At 37.8% G+C, this 20,398-nt stretch overlaps 1 protein-coding gene across 2 annotated transcripts in view; it reads right to left on the bottom strand.

Annotated features, from left to right (window-relative positions):
• Positions 1-1,188: 1,188 nt before the first annotated feature.
• The window catches only part of LOC104144874 (ubiquilin-1-like), a 106,931-nt gene continuing 87,721 nt past the window's right edge, over positions 1,189-20,398 (bottom strand). Inside the window, exons 2-11 of one of the 2 annotated variants that reach the window (XM_068926269.1) lie at positions 14,921-15,072; positions 11,997-12,109; positions 10,567-10,829; positions 9,568-9,726; positions 8,659-8,902; positions 8,032-8,174; positions 6,966-7,049; positions 4,487-4,602; positions 3,985-4,153; positions 1,189-2,303 (exon numbers count right to left, since the gene is read on the bottom strand). In XM_068926269.1, coding sequence (XP_068782370.1) covers positions 2,148-2,303; positions 3,985-4,153; positions 4,487-4,602; positions 6,966-7,049; positions 8,032-8,174; positions 8,659-8,902; positions 9,568-9,726; positions 10,567-10,829; positions 11,997-12,109; positions 14,921-15,072 — 1,599 coding nt within the window. In that variant the 3' untranslated portion in view covers positions 1,189-2,147. The remainder of the gene's footprint in view (positions 2,304-3,984; positions 4,154-4,486; positions 4,603-6,965; positions 7,050-8,031; positions 8,175-8,658; positions 8,903-9,567; positions 9,727-10,566; positions 10,830-11,996; positions 12,110-14,920; positions 15,073-20,398) is intronic. The other variant, XM_068926270.1, reaches the window with a different exon arrangement.

Here is a 20,398-nt window from a genome sequence, read left to right on the forward strand (position 1 = left end):
GAGTTTTATTCTTAAAAGGACCTGCCTTATGAATGACTAGAGGTCTCACTTTTTAAAGCAAGGTCCTTATAAAACATCAAGTCAGGTTAGTTACTCTGAAGAGCCTAACAGTAATTGTGAAAATAGCTCTGAAAAGGCAATTATTCTACAGAAACTACTTGCTATCACTTCCCTATCATAACCTTGTACTCAGTGCAACAAATGTCACCTACCTAAACAGAAGTCACTGTGAAGGTATGATCCCTTGCAGGTTTACTATCATTGGTCAAGAAACAAAAGTAATAATAATTTCCCACCCAAACTATACATATTGTAAAAGGCTTTGATCATATAAAACTTAACCTACCAGGAGATTCTATGATGTTGACTGATTTTTGTTTGTTTAATAAATACTGTGCTGCTGTATCTATGAGACTTTGATCCAGAGGCAGAGGCCTGCCAACCAAGAGATTGTCATGAACTTTTCCCAGTACTGCGCATCAGCACTGCCAAAGTAGGAGACAAGGTTACTGGACAGTAAACACTTCTGTGAGAAGAATACAACACAGTTACTCCCTGCAAAATCTGCATGCTTGGCTTTGCCAAGAGTTTTAACAATTGCACTGTATGTAAAAGACAATTGCATGCTCAATATCTTCCTTTATATCCCAACATAAAATTTTGCTTCATTTAACCAATTAACAACTTTGAGTCAGGACTGGTAAATTTAAACCATTTGCAAGCAATGTTTTTTAGAGTAAATTGAATTTATATTTGTACCATCAAAAGAAGATTGTTCACATGAACTGTTTAATGCAATACAGGAATTAAATCAGAATGTTCACAACTACACTGACAAAGACCAAAGAAGGCAGATGCTATTCACTAATACACACAGCAGAATGCTTTATTTCATTACCTCCACTTTATGTAAATTAATGGCCTTCAATATTGTATGCCCCTTCCTCTCTCCCCTCCAATTTATAATTCAAGTATTGCTTACTAATCTTAGCCCAAAGTCTGTAAATATTCCCAGAACTTGCAGAGAGAGGCCAACCATTAATTTGGTCAGTCATCTTGAATGCCAGATAATCATCAACTGCAAACACAGAGACAAGATGCTTAAAGATTTTTTAATTCATTTATTATCTGTGCACAAGAGAAGTAGCTACCAATAAAAACTCAAAAGATATACAGTATTTTTTTACATGGTGGTTAAAAGTAATTAGAATATCACATGACAATGAGTGAAAGTAATGCTTCCAATTACAAATCATAATACGTGTTAGAATCTCAATGGAACAAGCCAAAAAGCCTTAGAAGCAGTTTCAGAGCATGAGGCAGTGCTCCTTTAATTTGCACAAAGATTAAGGTAATTTACAGTTAATCTTTGTGAATATTGAGACAATGTTACAATGCAAGTTTCTGTACAGTTAGATGTAAAGAGATAACCAGAACAGTAATTCTAGTATATTTTAAATGAACTTGCCTAAGCATTTTTGCTGAGATGTTTACCAAAGATGCTGGAAGATTCTACACTGAAAACATGTCTTACAACTTTTTTTTCCCCCTGGCTTTTTTTGGTTACTTATAATTTCATTCTATTGCAATGTGTAAATTTCTAGAAATGAGCTGTCTCCGTTGTATATATTGTGTTTATACTTTATACAGATAAAAGCAAAAATGGTAGATTACTCAAGTGGTATAAATCTTACAGCATTTTGCTAGCAAAAAAATACATGCCGAAGTCACAATAAGCAGTATCGGTACCCACAAATTATAGCTTCAATTAATTTGTTTCCTTTTTAATTTGTATTCTACATAAATTACTATTGATGGCTAATGTTTTAGCAGTAAATAAATTGGACAGTTTTAGGTCAGACAAAATCTGCTCACCCAATTGTGAAAGCTGATAGTTTCAAACCAAAAAAACCCCACACAAATAATGCAGAACAAAGAGAAGTGTAATGCATGCAACAACTGCATGAAAATGCATTGATTCCCACTGTTTGAAGAAAACTACTGCATTCCACCTTAAATTGCATCGGACTGATTTTAGTTATAACAAGACAATCCCAAGAGTCAAAATGAAATAAAGCAAGTATTTTAAAGATTTAAGAGCTGTTATCAAAAATAAATTACATTTTTTTCAAGTTAAAGAAACACTGCTATGAAGGCTGAGAGCCAAGCAGCCTTTCAATAGCTGCATTGATATCTCCTCCTGTTGCTATTAGAGCTTGTAAATTTGCTTCACGGTTCAAAAAGCCCATTGCACTCAGCTGCTCCAGTTGTTGCTGAAATCTAACTTCTGGATTTTGTAACTGCTAAGAAGAAAAATGTCAAGCTATAAAGGCACAATACACATTTGGCAAAGTACAGGATTTAAACATAGTTGGTTCTGCACCACACCCTGTCTTTACTAATTTCTGAATACATCATTTTTAAGTTTTCAAAACTAGACTATGACAAATTCAATTCGCAACTGAATTACTGAGCAAGTCAGACTAGCCTCAAATTTTAAGAGTATCTACACTTACGTGACATTTTTGAACTACAGGAAGTGTTGCTTGTTTGACAACAAAAAGAAACAAACTTAATTTAATGAGGTAAACGTGTCCTGAGAACAGTTTCTTAAAGATGTGCATAGATCATTTTTGAAAATGAAAGAGTTTAGTAATATGAGACAGCAGGATTTTGATGATCTCTCTGTTGGCAACAGTGAACGTGGCAGGCTATTTTTTTCTTGGCATAAAAATTACCTCTTTTATAATGATCCAAGTATTTGTTGACCTAAATTTACCAGAATTCTAGTTGTTAGAAAGCTTCAGCCTAAGGCAAACCGACAGCTGTGCTTTATGGGTTGACCCTGCTCATATACATAAACTGATGGCAAAATTCTCAATGATTTCAGTGGTATGAACTTCAATTCATAGGGATTTTTGAAACAGGACAGTTGCATTACATTTTAGGTATACAGGGTTGGAGTAATACTCAGAAGCCACTTTTTGGAAAACAAAAATCAATGAGACAATTTACATATCAACACAAGACTTTTGCAGCTACTACTAATTTTCGTTTTGTTCTACTTCAGCAGTTTCATACGTTGAGAAATTCCTACCAGTATTTAAAATCTGCATACCCTTCCAAATTAATACGATGTAAAGATATCAACTGAAATTAAAACACTACTCTCCCACCAGCATCTTCTACCAAGCAAAACTAAACAGAACACTGAATATGTACTGTAAGATTCAGCAAGATCAAAAGTGAAAAATCTAAGGGAATATGGTTTCCCACAGCTACACTGACCACCACAGTCTTGTGGTTAGCTAAATAATAATAAAATTATTTTCCTCTTAGATCAGCAAACTGAACTGACTCACCCTGTGGCAACAGAGGAGGTAAGAGCAGGACTGCACCTTTCACCAGTAGTCTACCATGACACTGGCTATGTATCACAGTGCAAGGGTGCTGTTTCATGCAGCTCCAATGAGATACCTCTCCACTGTTAGGAGCATGCCCCCTTTAAATCTGCTCTTGCTCCCCATCCTACAACCACTTGCAAAGCTGCCACCTTTGCTGGACGTCTGAAGCCCTCTGGAAAGCCTGAACCCCCACTCAGGACGTTAACACAAGGTACTGCGTGGCCTGGACCTGCAGGATTGTCAGGTAACATCCTGCAAATTCAGTCTCCAAATAACCTGAGTGTGGCTATCCTGAAGCGTGGGACAGAGGCTTAGTCAAAGCTACAGAGTAAGAGCCAGCAATGCAGACACAAAACACAGATAAAGGCATTCAGTATGCTTAAGCTCTTAAGGGTATATAACAATCAACTGTTCAGAGGACACTTTTACTCAAGTTTGATGTTTTTCCAGCATTTCTTTGCACAACTACAACACTTTTGAGCCTCCTCTGTTCTCCTTTGGACAGAAGTATTCAGCAAGCTCTCTCTTCAACTCCCCCCAGTACACCCTCCTCTCCCTAAAGTATAGTGATCTACTTTACCTGAGCACTTGCACCAGCAAGCGCCTGCAACATTTGCTGGACAAACTGCTGGTGACCAGGTTCAGCAGCTCCTGATGCTGGACTTGTATTTTCACTATGAACAGAACTAGGGACAGTGGACCCTGTAGGAGCTCCAGTGCTTCCCAATCCACCTAAACCAGGATTAAACCTGCACAAATGTAAGAAAGAGAAATATATCATTTTAATAATAAAAAAACACTTAACTGTAATGTCTCTTCCCATATCTTTAATTATAGAGTAAAAATCTTGTCAAATAAATGTAGGAGTGGATGACAAAGACCATGTATCACTTTTTAAAAGTGCTTTGCAGACAAAAAACATGACAGATTCTAAAACAAGTTTAGTGAAACTAAAAAATTCATGAGGAACAGTCTGTAAAACTGGATAAACCTCTACATATAAAAAGAAAAGGCAAAAAGCTGAAAGAACAACATAACACAAGAGAAAAGTTCTTGTCTAAATTTGTATGACAAATTCTTACACTGGTATAAGTCCTGGTGCTTCTGTTGCTAGTGTCTGCAAGCCCTGCTGAATCTGTAGCAAAGCCTGCATTGCTCTAGGGTTTGACATAGCAGATAACGTGTCAGGATTCTGCATCTAGGAACAGGAGAGAAATCCATAACTGAATGATATTTAGTGTTAAAAATTAACTTTGAATGTCTGTATATTTTATATAATATGATATGCTTCCAGAACTTGCCATTTCTCAACTTTCTTTTTCAACATTTACATGAAATCCTTCCAATATTTTTCTTTTTTTGAGAAAACTTTCACAGGAGGTGATCAATGAGCTCTCTGGGCTGGAACAAAGCCTTTCAAATAAGGAGTACATAAGGAAAAGTATTTTTCATTACCTCTTCTAGTAGGCTTTATCATCTTCCAAAGTCATAGGAGTGTATTAGTCCATTGTAATTCTAAAATTAGTCTCCTATATCATACTACTGGTAAGCCACAAGGCTGAATACAAATGAAACTTAATTAACAGATATCTAAGAAAGTTATAAAACATTTCTTTTTCCTAGCCAAGTTCAAGCCACAGCTGCCTATTTGTGAGTTTGTGCATCTGTTCATATCTATAGTGCCATCACAGCCTACAGACATATACGCAAACACTTTACAAAATATACTAACAAGCAGATGTGTAATATTCAAGAACCATCACTCTATTGCAACTTCAACTAAAAATTGGTGTTCACATCCACAGGCAATTTAAAAAGAAAATCCTTCTGATTTTGAAATTAAATGTCCAGAAACTGGACTATTTTAGATATGAAACCCAAACTAATGGCCTTTGCTCACCTCTGCTTAGAGAGGCCACACATAAGTGAAAAGTTATTTGTTTCAGTCACAAGTGAAGCAGTCTTGGTAGCCTGGCAGCCAGACCTGCTTCAAATAACAGACAGGCTGATTAATCTTAGCAGCCTTCACTTGGCTAGACCAAATTCCTTCCAAATTCTGCAGCAAACACATTTTTGATTCACAAAGAACTGCACAGATTAAACTTCCTCTGCTGCAAAATAGAAGTGCAGAATAGGGCACAAAGAACAAATGTTGACTCTGTTGTGGAATATGGGTGTGTAACGAGACTTAAGCACAGCAAGTTTTTAGTACTCTCAATTTGTCTCTTGGATTTTTATCTTCCTGATAGATAGAAGTCAGAAGAGAGTAACTAAATCTATAGCTGGTGAAGTTCATCCAAGTTATTAGAGAATGAAAACATTTTAGGTTTTCTGAAGTAAGTTGCTGTGATTACTTTAAGAAAGTGATCTTTAAGCCATGACTTACTGTCTGATATTTGGAGTTGTTTTACAGAAAACTGTGACCCAACAATTCTCTGAGCACTTTGGTGACTTGGATCTTATCTCTGTTAACATTATTCATTCTAGCTGTAGAGTAGCAGCAATTCTTAGTAAAATTTTATGTAAAAGGAACACAGAGCAGTTCACAGATAAACCCTAAAATGATACTGATGGAAAGAGATACCCAAAGGAAACAAAGGATTTCTGCTGCCTCTTCATGGTATGCTAATTAGCACTGATTCACAGATTTCAAAACACAAATTTGGTATTAGCTCCTCAGATACTACTGAGTCATTACAAAGCAGCATCACTATGAAATGCTACAGCCATTCACCTGGTTAAAACAATTTAAACAGTTTGTTCTGAACATTAAACTTGCTACTGTAATGTATGTTAATAAATTATTTATTTTACTCATAATACTGCCTACCTGGAATGAGATCTGGGCAACATTTACTCTGACTTGCAAGGCCTGCCTAAAGATGGAACTCCTGTACTGGATTATATTTTCAATTCCTAAAAATCTTGCTTACTTCTATGTAGAGGACACAGTCCTATTATATACACTGTGATAGCCAAGATCAAGCATATACCCAGGCTGCAACTGCATTGGTATTAAGAGAGGAATCTGGTGGTATGACAATCTTTACAGGCAGATAACTTCAGAACCCACTCCACTTCTTTTGAGTTAGCTCGTGATTTGCTGCTTTCAGGTCATACTGTAAAGTCTCTTTACCTAAAAACTTAGGTAGGGTGGAGGAGGTATGAGAAAAGCACAGTAAAAGTTGATTTTAGTAGTGGGAAAAGTACTGATCTTTTTATTTAATTTGCAAAACAAATCACGTAGCAAAGAGGTGCTCTCTGACTGGTGCTCTGTAAGAACAAGTCACTCCTCCTAAACAAAGAAGCAAGAGCAAATCAAAGCAGTTGTGCTAGCTACAGCCAAAAACATTCACTAAAAGTCAGGTTTAACTTTTCAAAGGAAGAGAGAGATGAATCAAGAACTTATTTATTAAGGGACAATCCAACTTGGTGTCTGAAGCTATTGAGAATATATGTAACAGAATCTAGTTTTTAGCCAAATCAAGGAAAGACATCAATTTATTGCAAAAATTGCTTATTGAATTGCAGACATTAACAACAGCTAGTATCACATCTTACTTGCTGAAGAAAAGTAGGAAGATGTTGTCTCATTTGGTCCTGAAGTTGAGGATTTCCAGCAAATAAAGGGTTATTCAGCATCATCTATGGGACAAAAATATTTAACTTCAGAGATCAAGCAGGAAAACATTAGAGTGGATTTAAGACAATTATTTACCACACACACATCATACAGAACAAGATAATCGTCTATGAAACTAACCTCACAGAATAATTATCTCCTACTTCTCCTTTGTCCAGGACTCGTTATAAACCACCAGCCTGAAGACTGACAGAATTGATTGATCCCTCTACCATCACGACTACTTTAAAAAAAAGTTTATTTTAAGTGAATGCTGTGCTAGATCCTTGCCAAGGCAACCTCATTTATGTTACAAGAAAATTCTTTTCTGGTCAGCCTCCACTACAGATGATAGTGAGAGCTTCCCTGTAAACATCATCTGCAAGAAGTCAGGTATACTTTCCAACAAAGTGTTTAATATACAAAAGATAATGTTTTTCTCAGTTCAAGATTTGACTCTGGATATTATTGCTGTAAGTAAAATTGGAAAGCACTTCTATGATACTATTCATAAAACAGAGCTAAGTATCAGCACTTTTCTAGCGAGCAAGGGTCACAAATGAGAAATGAAAGCCAGATTAACACCTAGATACAGCACCAACTCCTTCCACTCCACCTCTTCTCCCAAGTTACTTTGGATATTTACTTACTAGCAGATCTACCTTAATTTATGATCAAAGCATAACTAGCTCTTATACTAGGTCACAAGTTTAGGGCTGTACAAAATATACAGACTTACAAGTTATTTCAGAAGAATGCCCAGCATGACGTCAAACTACAAATTGAAGAAGCTTACGGCAACAGACTGTTAAAAGTAACTAGGCAATAATTTCAATGAGCTAGGCATTTATGTACTTTAAAAATTGGACCATTCACAACAAACAAGTGATTGTTGAGATATTGGCAGAATTACTCTATAGTGAAAATACAACTGTATCATAGATTAAACTCCCTTTTTTCCCCATTTTAATGCATACAACTCATTGCTACACCTAATGCATTTACCTGTACTGCAAGATCAGGATTCTGGCTTAATGATTGCATCATGCTTCTCATGTATGGTGCAGACAACATGTTCTGCATAAGTTGTGGATTTTCTGTTATCTGCTGTAACAAGCTCTGCATTCCTGGTGTGTTGAACATACCAGCTTAAAAAAAAAAAGGCCACTTTAGTAAACATACTGTCTATAATCAAATGAATTAGACTACCTGAAACTGGGATATAACTATTTGGTTTTTAAGAGTTTCGGCCCCTTAAGTACACCTCAATGTGGCTCTGCTTACACAGATGCATCTGCCCTAGAAACAAGTTAAGACAGAGAGAGGCTGCATCCAACAAGCAGTCCCACTAAGCATCTACATTATTAGCTGTTTTCATGTTTGGCTCCAAACAGGAAAAACATCATTAATCTAGAGATCCTCTAACTTTTTCATTTTAAGTCAGTACACAAGTACTCTTAGTTTATTTTTCATGTTTGTTTTTATACAGAGGATTTTGATATTAGCCAAATGTTCTATGAAAGTAAAAAGCAGTAAAAAAACCTTTGAATCAAAATCTCTTTCTAATAAAAGAATCAGTTCAGCAAATTCCTGCATATGTGCAAATCTATACAATTGCAATAACAAACATACCTCCTAGTCCAGGTCCCAAATTTGGCATGGTTGAACTCTGTCCTGTACTGCCAGAGGTGCTATTTCCAACATTACTACTGCCACTGCTCTCACCACTGGTGCTGGTACTTGTTGTAGAACTCTGAGAGCTCGACTGAGGAGCCCAGGGATTTGGTAAAGGATCTCTATTTTCTGTACGAGATGGCTGGCTGTCCCCTCCTGATGATGCATTACTTACTAAAGAAGCAAATGGATTACCTCCAAACTATGGAGGAAGGAAAAACAAACATGTATCATCTATTAAAGTCAACTATTTTAAAGTCTGCTAGAAATAGCAAGTTACCTTTCCAAAATTATACATGAAGATAAATGTTGATGGCTCTTGATCAATTATACTCATCAGTCTAAAGTAAGTCATTGTAAATATTTTGAAAAGATGCCAACATTGAGAAAGAGATACTAGCATCTCCAACAAATAAAATAACATTTCTTTTTGAAAGCAGTGCTGCTACTATACTACTACTTTGATCACAGTAAGATTATATCTTGCATAGTGGTTTCCAACTAAAAACAAACTTCAAAGCCTTCTTCCTTCCCACCTTAAGTTCCAAGTTACTAAACACACCCTTAAAAATTTTTCTTGGACCTCAGAATTTTATAAGTCACAGAATTAAAGAAATTTGAATTTAGAGTATCTATTTAATATAGAAATTTGTTAACTTCAATATAGCTTCTCAAACCCACAAAACAGTATCTTTATACCTTCAAGCTTAAGGAGCACAGAATTTTCAGAGGAAACGGCCACATGGTGACTTCAAGCTTCAAGAAATAGGATTTTGTCAAGTACACATTTGAAAAACTATATTATTTACCTTCTTTTCCTTTCAAAAAAGGTATTAACTTTTAGTGGCACTTGCACTCATTTCTCACCTGTTCCTGTGCTGCATTCAACATTGGCTCCTGAATGTCTGTGTACATACGTCGCAAGGCATTGTATCCACCTGGTATACTTTCAAGGTTGCTCAAGGCTCTGTCTTGGTTTCGCATCATTTCCTGCATCATTGCAGGGTTTCTAGCAAGTTCTAGTGTCTAAGTAAGTGGAACATTTAATCTGTATTAATAAGAAATTCATTCTAAAGTGAAAATGTCAGCAGTGGGCAGTATCTCAGTTACTCGGTTACTCGGTCTAACTCGGTTTGAAATTATGATTAGAGCCAAATCAAGATGTTAGCTTAGCGGGAGTCAACTGAATTTGATATTTAGCCAGTGTTCTGCCACAACTGTTGTTATGCTGGTTGGGTCAGAAAGCATGACTAAACAGAAAAAGATAACTTGAATGGACCATCCTTTTCTTTCTTCTCTCTTCTCCTTTTCAACACAATATATCCCTACCATTTCTAACATCAGTATAGCATGCAGATTATAATATGAACTTTAAAAATAAATACTTCAATTTTCAAAAGCCTCCATTTGTTTCTTGATACCCTCTGCCACTTAAGGCATGCATAGGCATACCTTATGTACCTTGTAACTTTAGTAGCACTCAAAAGTACCCACAGTTAAACAAACTGGAAGGAAATAAGTAGTATTTTGGAGAATTATTCCTTTTAGTAAAGTCATTATTGGCTAAACAACAGAAGATTTCAAGTGCACACAGTAGCATCCGATTCTAAATTCAGAAGATGCGGTTACACAGTCTTCAGTATCTTTCATAACTATGCAGCAGATTTTCTGAATTAGCAGCCTATTTCAGACACTAACAACTGGACATATAAACATCAGTAGCCTACAGGGACCTTCTATGTATTTTCTAACATGCCTAAATTCTTCTACAATGCTTCAGCATTCATCTAAGCACATCCAATTTTTGCTGTTGTTCACAGTTACAGTATAATCAAAGGTCATGAACTTAGAGATCTGTCTACATACCTGTCTCATAATATCTGGATTATTCAGCATGTGACTGATTTCTGGATTTCTCTGTATCAGTTGCTGCATTTGAGGGTTGGCCATAATTAACTGCCTCATCAGGTCAGGATTTGAAAGCATGTTCTGAACAAATGGATTTTCCATTATCTGAACCATCATTTCTGGGTTGGACATAAGTTGTCGTTGCATCTGACTTTGCAACTCTGAAAAGTTTGATGTATTTAAGCCCAGGCTACTCAGACCTGCCAAACCTCCAAGGCCACCTTTAAGAGGATGAAAAAAATATAATTGAACTTTTAGCTTCTGGTATACTTCTAAACACATCCAGGATCTTTCTAAATACAAAATATTTAAAATATATCCCACACTTCAAAATAACAAAACCCAATGGAAATTCCATTTTTGCAAGGCTGTTAAGGAGTCATCCACTAAGATGTTTGCTTCTTTAAATAACAAGACACTTACTTACCTAAAAATCCAACAAACTGCATCTGAAATATAACTTGTTACAATTCTAAGAGCTTTTCTTCTCCTTTTTTATAGCTAAGGTACAAAGAGATAATGAGTTTTGGGGCCTCAGGTTTATCCCTCACACTTTCCAATACATTCATAATAATTATTTATAGTCTAACCAAGAGCAGACAGATAACCAAGAGAGATCTTTTAATGCAATGCAAATTTCCTATTCTAATTAAAAGCAGAACTCTTCTTTTTGAGGAGTCACCAAAAATGAGTAATGCTCTGAATTCTCTACCTTTGCTGAGTCCAAAAACACAAGTTTCAAATTTTTAGAAGGTACTAGTCAGTCTGAAGAACTGTTTAAACCTAAAAAAAAAAAAGCAATTGCTTAACACAGTTAACTTTTCTGATTCTACTTTTTTTTTCCAGAAAGCAAATGAGATGAAAAAGCATGAATCACAAAATCCAGTGCAACTATGGAAAAAGACAGTATTTTTAAACCGGTAGACCATAGCCTCTTTATTCCTGAAAGAGAAGATTGACAATACTATCGGACTCGAAACCTGAGAAATACTGGCTTGTAAGATAGCAGTAATTTTGTTACTTCTGTTCCAAATCTTGGCTTGATGTTATGGGTCCAACTTCTTCAATACTCTCCTCAGGACAATTTAGATACACTGTTAAGGAGCAAGCAGAGACTGCAAGGAGTTTCATTACCAGAACATAGTACCAGAACACGACATCAGTTGCACCTTATCACTGGAGAAGACACAGCACAAGTCTGAAGTTCTGTCTATAAAAATTAAGGAAATATCTTTCCTCTGATAACTTGCTGATCAGAAATCAATACCATAGATTTTTATAATGAGTAATTTTTTTTAAATTCTTTTTACATTAAGATAAATCTCCAGGGACCATTATCTGAATCCTAGAGAATACGCCCACCATGCTACCTAACAAAATATTCTTACCCAAGCCAAAAGGATTGCTATTTGAAGCTGGTGTTGAGGTACTACTGCTTGATGTTGTTGTGGTAGCAGTACTCCCAGTGGTACTTGTTTGTTGAGCTGGGTGGTCTTGTGATCTAAAAAGAACAAGTTAAAAAAAAATTATAAGTTTAACAAGGTAACTTAAATCATGCCATTTAATGCAGGAATAGTGTCATAATTGAGAATCTTAATTTACATTTTAATTATTTCTCAAAAAAATTACACTATTATCTCTAAATGGCTTCCTATGACAAATCATTCTCAGACATCTGCAATGTCATCAGTTCTTCAGAACAGTAGTTTCAAATATTAAGAAAATGGATGGGCATCACTGCAGCCATTACAACCTTTTCATCCTATGCCTGGGACACCTGCCAATGAATTGTTTCCTCAGTCCCTACCTTGCTTTAGGGATCTTTAACCTTACCCCACTGTATTCCTATTCCCTCAAATAGTACCAATTCCATGCCCAGGGCTGGAAGCCTAGCAAGGTCTAAGTCAGGATTTATTCCATGCCACACCTTTAATAGGATGCCTCACTGACTGCAAAATTCAGTTAAAGTCTTATTTCATCCCAAGACAAATATTAGAACCTCTGTATTCTTTAAGACTAAGAATAGGGTAACAGTGCAGTTACACAAAGTTAAAGCCACCATAAACCAACACAGGCACTAAAGGCTGCTTGCCCAATTCATAAGCTCACCACATCTGTCTACTGCACAGGCATAAGTACAGGTGGTGCCATGTGGTGAAACAGATCAAGAAACTGAGCTGGCTAAAAGCCAACCTGGCCTCTATTCAAAAGAAAAGAGGCTAGCTGTAAACCCTCATCAGTTCCTCCATCTGGTTCAATGGCACACATGCATGTTTTTGCAGAACTACAGCATAAAATAAACTTGTACTTACTATGCACTAAGCCCTCACACAAAGATTTGAGGATTAGACAGTATACTAAATTTTATACCTCAGTTCATCTTGGAGTACCTTGCCTATGTCTACATTATTTTAAGATATTTATTTTAACAGCATTGCATAATCCATACATACTAGAGAAACAATTACCAGAATAGAAAGACCAGAAAAACATGCCTAGATGTAGATGAAAAGTAAGACATGAACATGGAAGCGATTTTCTTGAGAAATTAGTGTTTTATTTTTTTAAAAGATTGTTGAAAGTTGTTGTTTATTTTGATGTGGACTGTTGTTGCAAAATTAGTAGCTCACAGTGCTGCCATTTAAAAACTGGGAGTATACACCCTAAAGATGTTGGTTTCTCACAAGTCTTTCAGTGACTCAAATTCCTGTAAAGTGCACATATTACTATACATCTACTTCAGCATTAAGTTTTCTTTTGTCAGGTTGTGAACACATTCTAGGTTTTTACTTGGAACCACGTACTAAAATTCAATGCGTCTTCACTACCCATTGCTAATCACTACTATTTTGAAACTGTATTGGCCACCTTAAAGGTTACATCAGAAGCCTGTATTATTTTAGAAACTGTTTTCTGTAAACACTAGCATATCATTATAAAATTATCTTTTTTTCTAACCAGGCTTGATATATGAGGATTCTCATTTGAAATCTACATATCTAATATTATTTAGAAAGGAAAAGATCACCTTTTTCAGATCTAGCTTTGGAAGAGAACTTTTGTTTTTCAGGTATGTGGCATCAGTAGCCACTGGCACTGCTATTTCAGTACTTATAGCTATTGCAGGTCCAACCCAAGAATCCTTCCAAGACTGTGCAAATCAAAAATATCCTGCTATCGCTACCACATCTTATGAAGTCTCTCTGCCATACTCAAAAGTGTATGCATAAAAAGCAGAAGTTTTAAAATTAATGTTAGCTAATACTGCTTACAAGATTGGGATGGTCATCAGGGCTAAATTTCAGGCCAGGTGGGTATAGAGAAAGGAAGGAAGGAAGGGAGTCCTCTACCAGAGGTAACTGACAAATATTTTGCAAGAGACAAGACTCCAGGACAGAGAAGACAGTGCTGTTGGGATGTGAGCAAGGAACTGAAGACATCAATTTCAAGGGGTGCCTAAATTAAGGCTAATGCTGCATATTGGAGGTTTTTGTTACTCTTAGGCCTTTGCAATTCAGTTAGGCCTAGAAAGGGAAAGTGTGTTTCTTTTTTCTCTCATTAGTTTCAGGCTCTTTTCTCCATCATCTGAAGTTTTTCCACAGGAAAAGATCCTCACCACAAACAGGAGAGGCATAAGTAGAAAAGGAACAGGAACGCTTTTAAACTAGAAGAGCTAACATGTTAACTAAGCAAGCTAGATTCAAATGAGGGATACACTGTCCTACTTACTGAAAGGATTTTTCAATTAATTCTTTTCCTTTTGGACATTTCAAGGAAAGTTATGTGCAGATGGCATAGCTCAACTTGATGTACCTTTCTCATCATCATTTAAAAGTAGCTTCCCAGAAAGAACAATTCTTAAAATCCAAGACTTTCTGCTCAGCCAGATGAATCAGTTGCACTACAGCAGTTGTCTCATAAGAATTTTCTTTCCTTGTTTTAACAAAACAGTGCATAAGGATTCACTACAATTCTTTGCACATGAAAAGAAAAGCTGCACAACAGATCTTTATGGACACTGAGAACTGATATCCAAGAAAACTCTGAGGCAAAACCACACTGTGACTAAGGAACTGATGAAAGCAATTTTAGTAGTAATGTTTTTGTTTAAAAGGTAACATTAAACTTTCAAAAGGTGTATGTATGATATATGGGGTGCTTCTCTTGTTCAATAGTAGGAGTATTTTCACTGCTTTTGAATGTGTTCTGTAGTCAAATCCAGGTCTGTCCAACATAAAAATATTCTTAAGAAGTAAAGCTGTTACACTAAAAATTATGAGGTAAATAGAAGATTGCTCATCAGTAAGGTTACCTGTTTTGTGTTTTGATGACCAGGTGAACAGTGAGTCCATCATGAATTCCATGCTGAGTCAAAGTATCTTGATCTTTTAAAATTTTTCCAGCAAATATCAACACAAGTTGATCTGTGTGGGACTTGAAACGCTTAGAGATTTCTTCCTTGAACTAAACAAAAAAAGTTAACATTATACAGTTATGTAACTGAATACTGAACTATTAGATTTTTATAACTTAAGGAAGGGCTATTTTATTCACATTTATTATGCTAACCAACTTGCACAGTATGTTCTGCTTTACACAATCTAGAAATACCATTAAGTCTTCTCAACATATTTTGCCCAAAAGAAGATGGGAAATCAAGTCATTCCTTTTCCGTACAATAAAAATCAAAAGTGTCTCATATCTAGATCACTAGTTATATAGTTGGCAATAATCTGCTTCCACTTAAATACTATACCGTGGCTTCAGACATGCATCTATGACACAATAAAAATATACTGGTACATATATCACTGACACCATGTGATGGTGTGCTCCTTCCCCCCTCTCCATCCATTGCTGACATACTGAGGACGCAATGTCACAATTCTGTTAAATCAGTCTTCATTTGTGCTGACATTGAAAGGAGCAGTATCCTTTCTTCTTACACATATTTCTGCTGCCTTCCATGTGTCAAAACTAGCACTCCTTTCCATACAGTCAAAAGTTACTTCTCGGGTGTCTCTGCTCTCTCATCCAACTCCCAACACAGCTACATGAAACATGGTTCCAGCTCTGGGCATGGTGAATAGCTACATATTTCAGCTGAGCGTAATAAAATCACGTCTTCATTAAAACAACTGAATATGGAAAGCAATAGTATTCCTTCCTGTCTTCTTAGTCAACAATAAGTGGATCATGCTTTGACCGAGTTTTGACCAAGATTCATTATTCTGTAGAAAGGGCACTCCCCTAGAAAGCAAAAATTTCCACAAAATGTAAAGTGGGAAATAGCTGAGTAAAACATTAAGAAACTTGATTATAAGGAAATCAGATACATGTATTCAACATGATCACTCAGTAGACAAAATAATTTTGAAAGGATCTTAGGCAGTTAGGAAGCCTTCTAGTAGTTCACCATATTTAACATTGTTAAAGTAGTATGGTCAACTTAATTTTAAAAGAATCCCATTCCAAACACCCTAGTGAATTCTCATTCCATGCAGGAATGCCAAATATTAATCTTGCAATGACTTATTACTAAATAATTGTATTTCATAACAGGCAATGAAAACCCTACTGGTTTAGGGGTCACCTTCAGTGTCTAACTGAAAGAGTTGATAGTATAGGAAGATTAAAAACAGACCCAAAAAGCGAGTCTGAGAGACAGACTGTGCCTGGGTAGCAGTGCATTTGGTCAGTTAGAAGTTTGCTCACACAGAATTGTTCCAGTTCTTAGAGAAACAGTTGTTAAGCCAGGCTTGATAATGGCAATATTTAGATTTGCAGGTATTCTAGAAAATCATGTAGTCCATTCATGCCCGAAGTGGGTTACTTACCTAAATTATTTCCTGAAATTTATCTAGTCTGTTCTCAGAGGTCCCCAGTGATGGAAGAGCTAGAGAGTCTCGTCTCTAAGAAATCTATTTCAGTGCTTCACTATCCTACTTCTTCATTGTCCTGTCCACCATGGACAATGCAAGCAGATTGTTCTACTTAGAATAAAGGACTGCAGCAAGGCTAATCTTTCCTTGAGAGTTATGTTTTCTAATGCAATCATTCCCACTGCTCTCTGGATTTTCAAACCCAATCATATCTTTCTGTAAGTGCAAGGCTCAATATTCCACATGAATTCTTATCATACTTAGCAGAACAAAAGGATAAACTCTGCACCTTGCAAGTTGTATTCCTGTTTATAAGAAAAAAAGAAAAATCCATACAGGAAAATATCATTTTAACAGTGTTGATTCATTCAACAATTATAACCTCTAGACCCTTTTCTGCAGAGCAACTATTTAGCCAGTTGCTTCCCATTCTGCATTTGTCTGGTTAATTATCCTTAAGAATACACATTCTAGTTTATCATAAAAAACAGCAGAAATCCTCATAATTTGGTACAAAGTTAATGCATAATAAAAAACTACCATATTGTGCCAGATCAAAGAGTAATCTAATTTATCCAAACTCATTTACTATATTTTCCACAATATGTTGTGACAGTGAGTTCCACAACTTAATTGAGTGCTGTCAGAAGGCTGATGCTGTAGGATAATGACCGTTCAGATTAATTTTATTCTAAACCAAGTCTTGTTACACATTTCTCGAAGCAGCTATTTACCTGTGAGGTCAAGGAAACAAGACACTTATCGATCGTAACCACATAGTATCTAATATTACCAATATACAGGCAAAGCACATACACTTCCCTCTCTGCTAACATGTAGCCATGGTAATTAGATGATCTGCAAACACCACTACAGTAAGAAACAAATGCAACAGCCAATGAATGTACCAGGAACACAGAAAAACTCCTACAGCAACGTATGTGGATGATCCAAATGGGCAAGGGATCTGTTTCCAGCCAGGATAATAAAACTACTGTGAATACTCAGTCACTTCTGGCTAGCTGAAGCATATCTACATTAAAAGGCTAACAGAGCTGCAAAAAAAGTAAAGTCTCTTCATCAGCATCACTTGCATTCAGCACAGTCTCATGACTCTAGAATGAGAAAGTTATGAACAAAACTGACACTTCTGTTTGAAGTTTCATCCACAACAAAAGACCATATAAAACCTAGGTTACTATCAGAGATATTTTGCAAGTCTCCTGATTACTGTTAACAATCAAAGATACCATCAATAACAATTTAGCACATCTACGAGAACACTTTGGGTTTTTTTTTTGTCGAGGCAGAGGGAAGAGAGTAATCTACATATCTGTACAACAGAGTCCTGAAAACCATTTTCATTACAAGTGTTTAAAATTGTCAGTATCTAATGTGTTGCTTCAGAAAAAGCTATCAGAATATAATTCAGTCTTCAGCATCACCTTCTCTTTGCCAATAACGGAAGATGATTAGCTGTGGGCTGGAGTTTGACACAAATCACTACTGGTTGCACCGTGAAATAAAGGTGAGGGTGCGTGTGTGTGTGTGTTTGTGTGCGCACTGTGAAATAAAGGAGAGGGGTGTGTGTGTGTGTGTGTGCGCACACTGTGAAATAAAGGTGAGGGGTGTGTGTGTGTGTGCGCACTGTGAAATAAAGGTGAAGGGGGTGTGCGTGTGTGTGCGCACCGTAAAAAAAAGGTGAGGGGTGTCAGTCTGCGTGCGCACTGTGAAATAAAAGTGTGTGTGTGTGTGTACGCACTGTGAAATAAAGGTGGGGGTTGTGTGTGCGCGCACTGTGAAATAAAGGTGAGGGGTGTGTGTGTGTGTGCACACTGTGAAATAAAGGTGAGGGGGTCTGTGTGTGTGTGCGCACTGTGAAATAAAGGTGGAGGATGCGTGTGTGCGCACTGTGATATAAAGGTGAGGGGGGTATGCATGCGTGCGCACTGTGAAATAAAGGTGGGGTGTGTGTGTGTGCGTGCACTGTGAAATAAAGGTGAGGGGTGTGTGTGTGTGTGTGCAAACTGTGAAATAAAGGTGGGGGTGTGTGCCCGCACTGTGAAATAAAGGTGAGTGTGTGTGTGTGTGTGCGCACTGTGAAATAAAGCTGAGGGGTGTGTGTGTGTGTGTGTGTGTCTGCGCATTGTGAAATAAAGGTGAGAGGTGTCTATGCATGCACACTGTGAAATAAAGGTGAGAGGTGTGTGTGTGTGTGTGCACACTGAAATAAAGGTGTGTGTGTGTGCGCGCACTGTGAAATAAAGGTGAGTGTGTGTGTGTGTGTGTGCGCAATGTGAAATAAAGGTGAGGGGTGTCTGTATGCGTTCGCACTGGGAAATAAAAGTGGGGGTGTGTCTGTGTGTGTGCGCACTGTGAAATAAAGGTGAGGAGTGTGTGTATGCGTGCACTGTGATATAAAGGTGAGGGGGTGTGTGTGTTTGTGTGCACTGTTAAATAAAGGTGAGGGGTGTGTGTGTGTGTGCGCACTGTGAAATAAAGGTGAGGGCGGTGTGCGCACTGCGAAATAAAGGTGAGGGGGGTGTGTTTGTGTGCATGCACTGTTAAATAAAAGTGAGGGGGGATGTGTGTGTGCCCGCCTCTACGCACTGTGAAATAAATATGAGGGTGTCTGTGTGTGTGCACTGTGAAATAAAGGTGAGGGGTGTGTGTGTGCGCACTGTGAAATAAAGGTGAGGGGTGTCTGTATGTGTGCACTGTGAAATTAAGGTGAGGGGTGTGTGTGTGTGTGTGCACACAGTGAAATAAAGGTGAGGACTGTGTGTGTGTGTGCACACTGTGAAATAAAGGTGAGGGGTGTGTCCGTGTGTGTGTGCGCACTGAGAAATAAAGGTGAGGGGGTACGCGCGCACTGTGAAATAAAGGTGAGTGTGTGTGTGTGTGTTTGTGTGTTCGCGCACTGTGAAATAAAGGTGTGGGTGTGTGGGTGTGTGTGCGCACTGCGAAATAAAGGTGAGGGGGGTGTGTTTGTGTGCATGCACTGTCAAATAAAAGTGAGGGGGGATGTGTGTGTGCCCGCCTGTACGCACTGTGAAATAAAGATGAGGGTGTGTGTGTGCGTGCACTGTGATATAAAGGTGACGGGTGTGTGTGTGTGCACACTGTGAAATAAAGGTGAGGGGGTTGTGCGCACTGCGAAATAAAGGTGAGGGGTGTCTGTATGCGTGCGCACTGTGAAATAAACGTGAGGGGGTCTGTGTGTGCATGCACTGGTAAATAATGGTGAGGGGTGTGTGTGTGCACTCTGAAATAAAGGTCGGTGTGTCTGTGTGTGCGTGCACTGTGAAATAAAGGTGAGGGTATGTGTGTGTGTGCGTGCGCACTGTGAAATAAAGGTGAGGGGGGTGTGCGCACTGTGAAATAAAGGTGAGAGGTGTGTGTGTGTTTGTGCACACTGAGAAATGAAAGTGAGGGGTGTCTGCATGCGTGCGCACTGTGAAATACAGGTGTGTGTGTGTGCGCGCACTGTGAAATAAAGGTGCGGGTGTGTGTGTGCGCGCACTGGGAAATAAAGCTGAGGGGTGTGTGTGTGTGTGTGTGTGTGCGCGCACCGTGAAATAAAGGTGAGACGTGTCTGTATGCGTTCGCACTGTGAAATAAAGGTCTGTGTGTGTGTGTGTGTGTGTGTGCGCACTGTGAAATAAAGGTGAGGGGTGTCTGTATGCGTTCGTACTGTGAAATAAAGGTGAGGGGTGTGTCTGTGTGTGTGCGCACTGTGAAAAAAAGGTGAGGGGTGTGTGTATGCGTGCACTGTGATATAAAGGTGAGGGGGTGTGCGTGTGTGTGTGTGCACTGTGAAATAAAGGTGAGGGGTGTGTGTGTGTGTGCGCACTCTGAAATAAAGGTGAGGGGGGTGTGCGCACTGCGAAATAAAGGTGAGGGGGGTG

The sequence above is a fragment of the Struthio camelus genome, chromosome W (assembly GCF_040807025.1).
Source record: "Struthio camelus isolate bStrCam1 chromosome W, bStrCam1.hap1, whole genome shotgun sequence".
NCBI classification, from domain to species: Eukaryota; Metazoa; Chordata; class Aves; order Struthioniformes; family Struthionidae; genus Struthio; species Struthio camelus.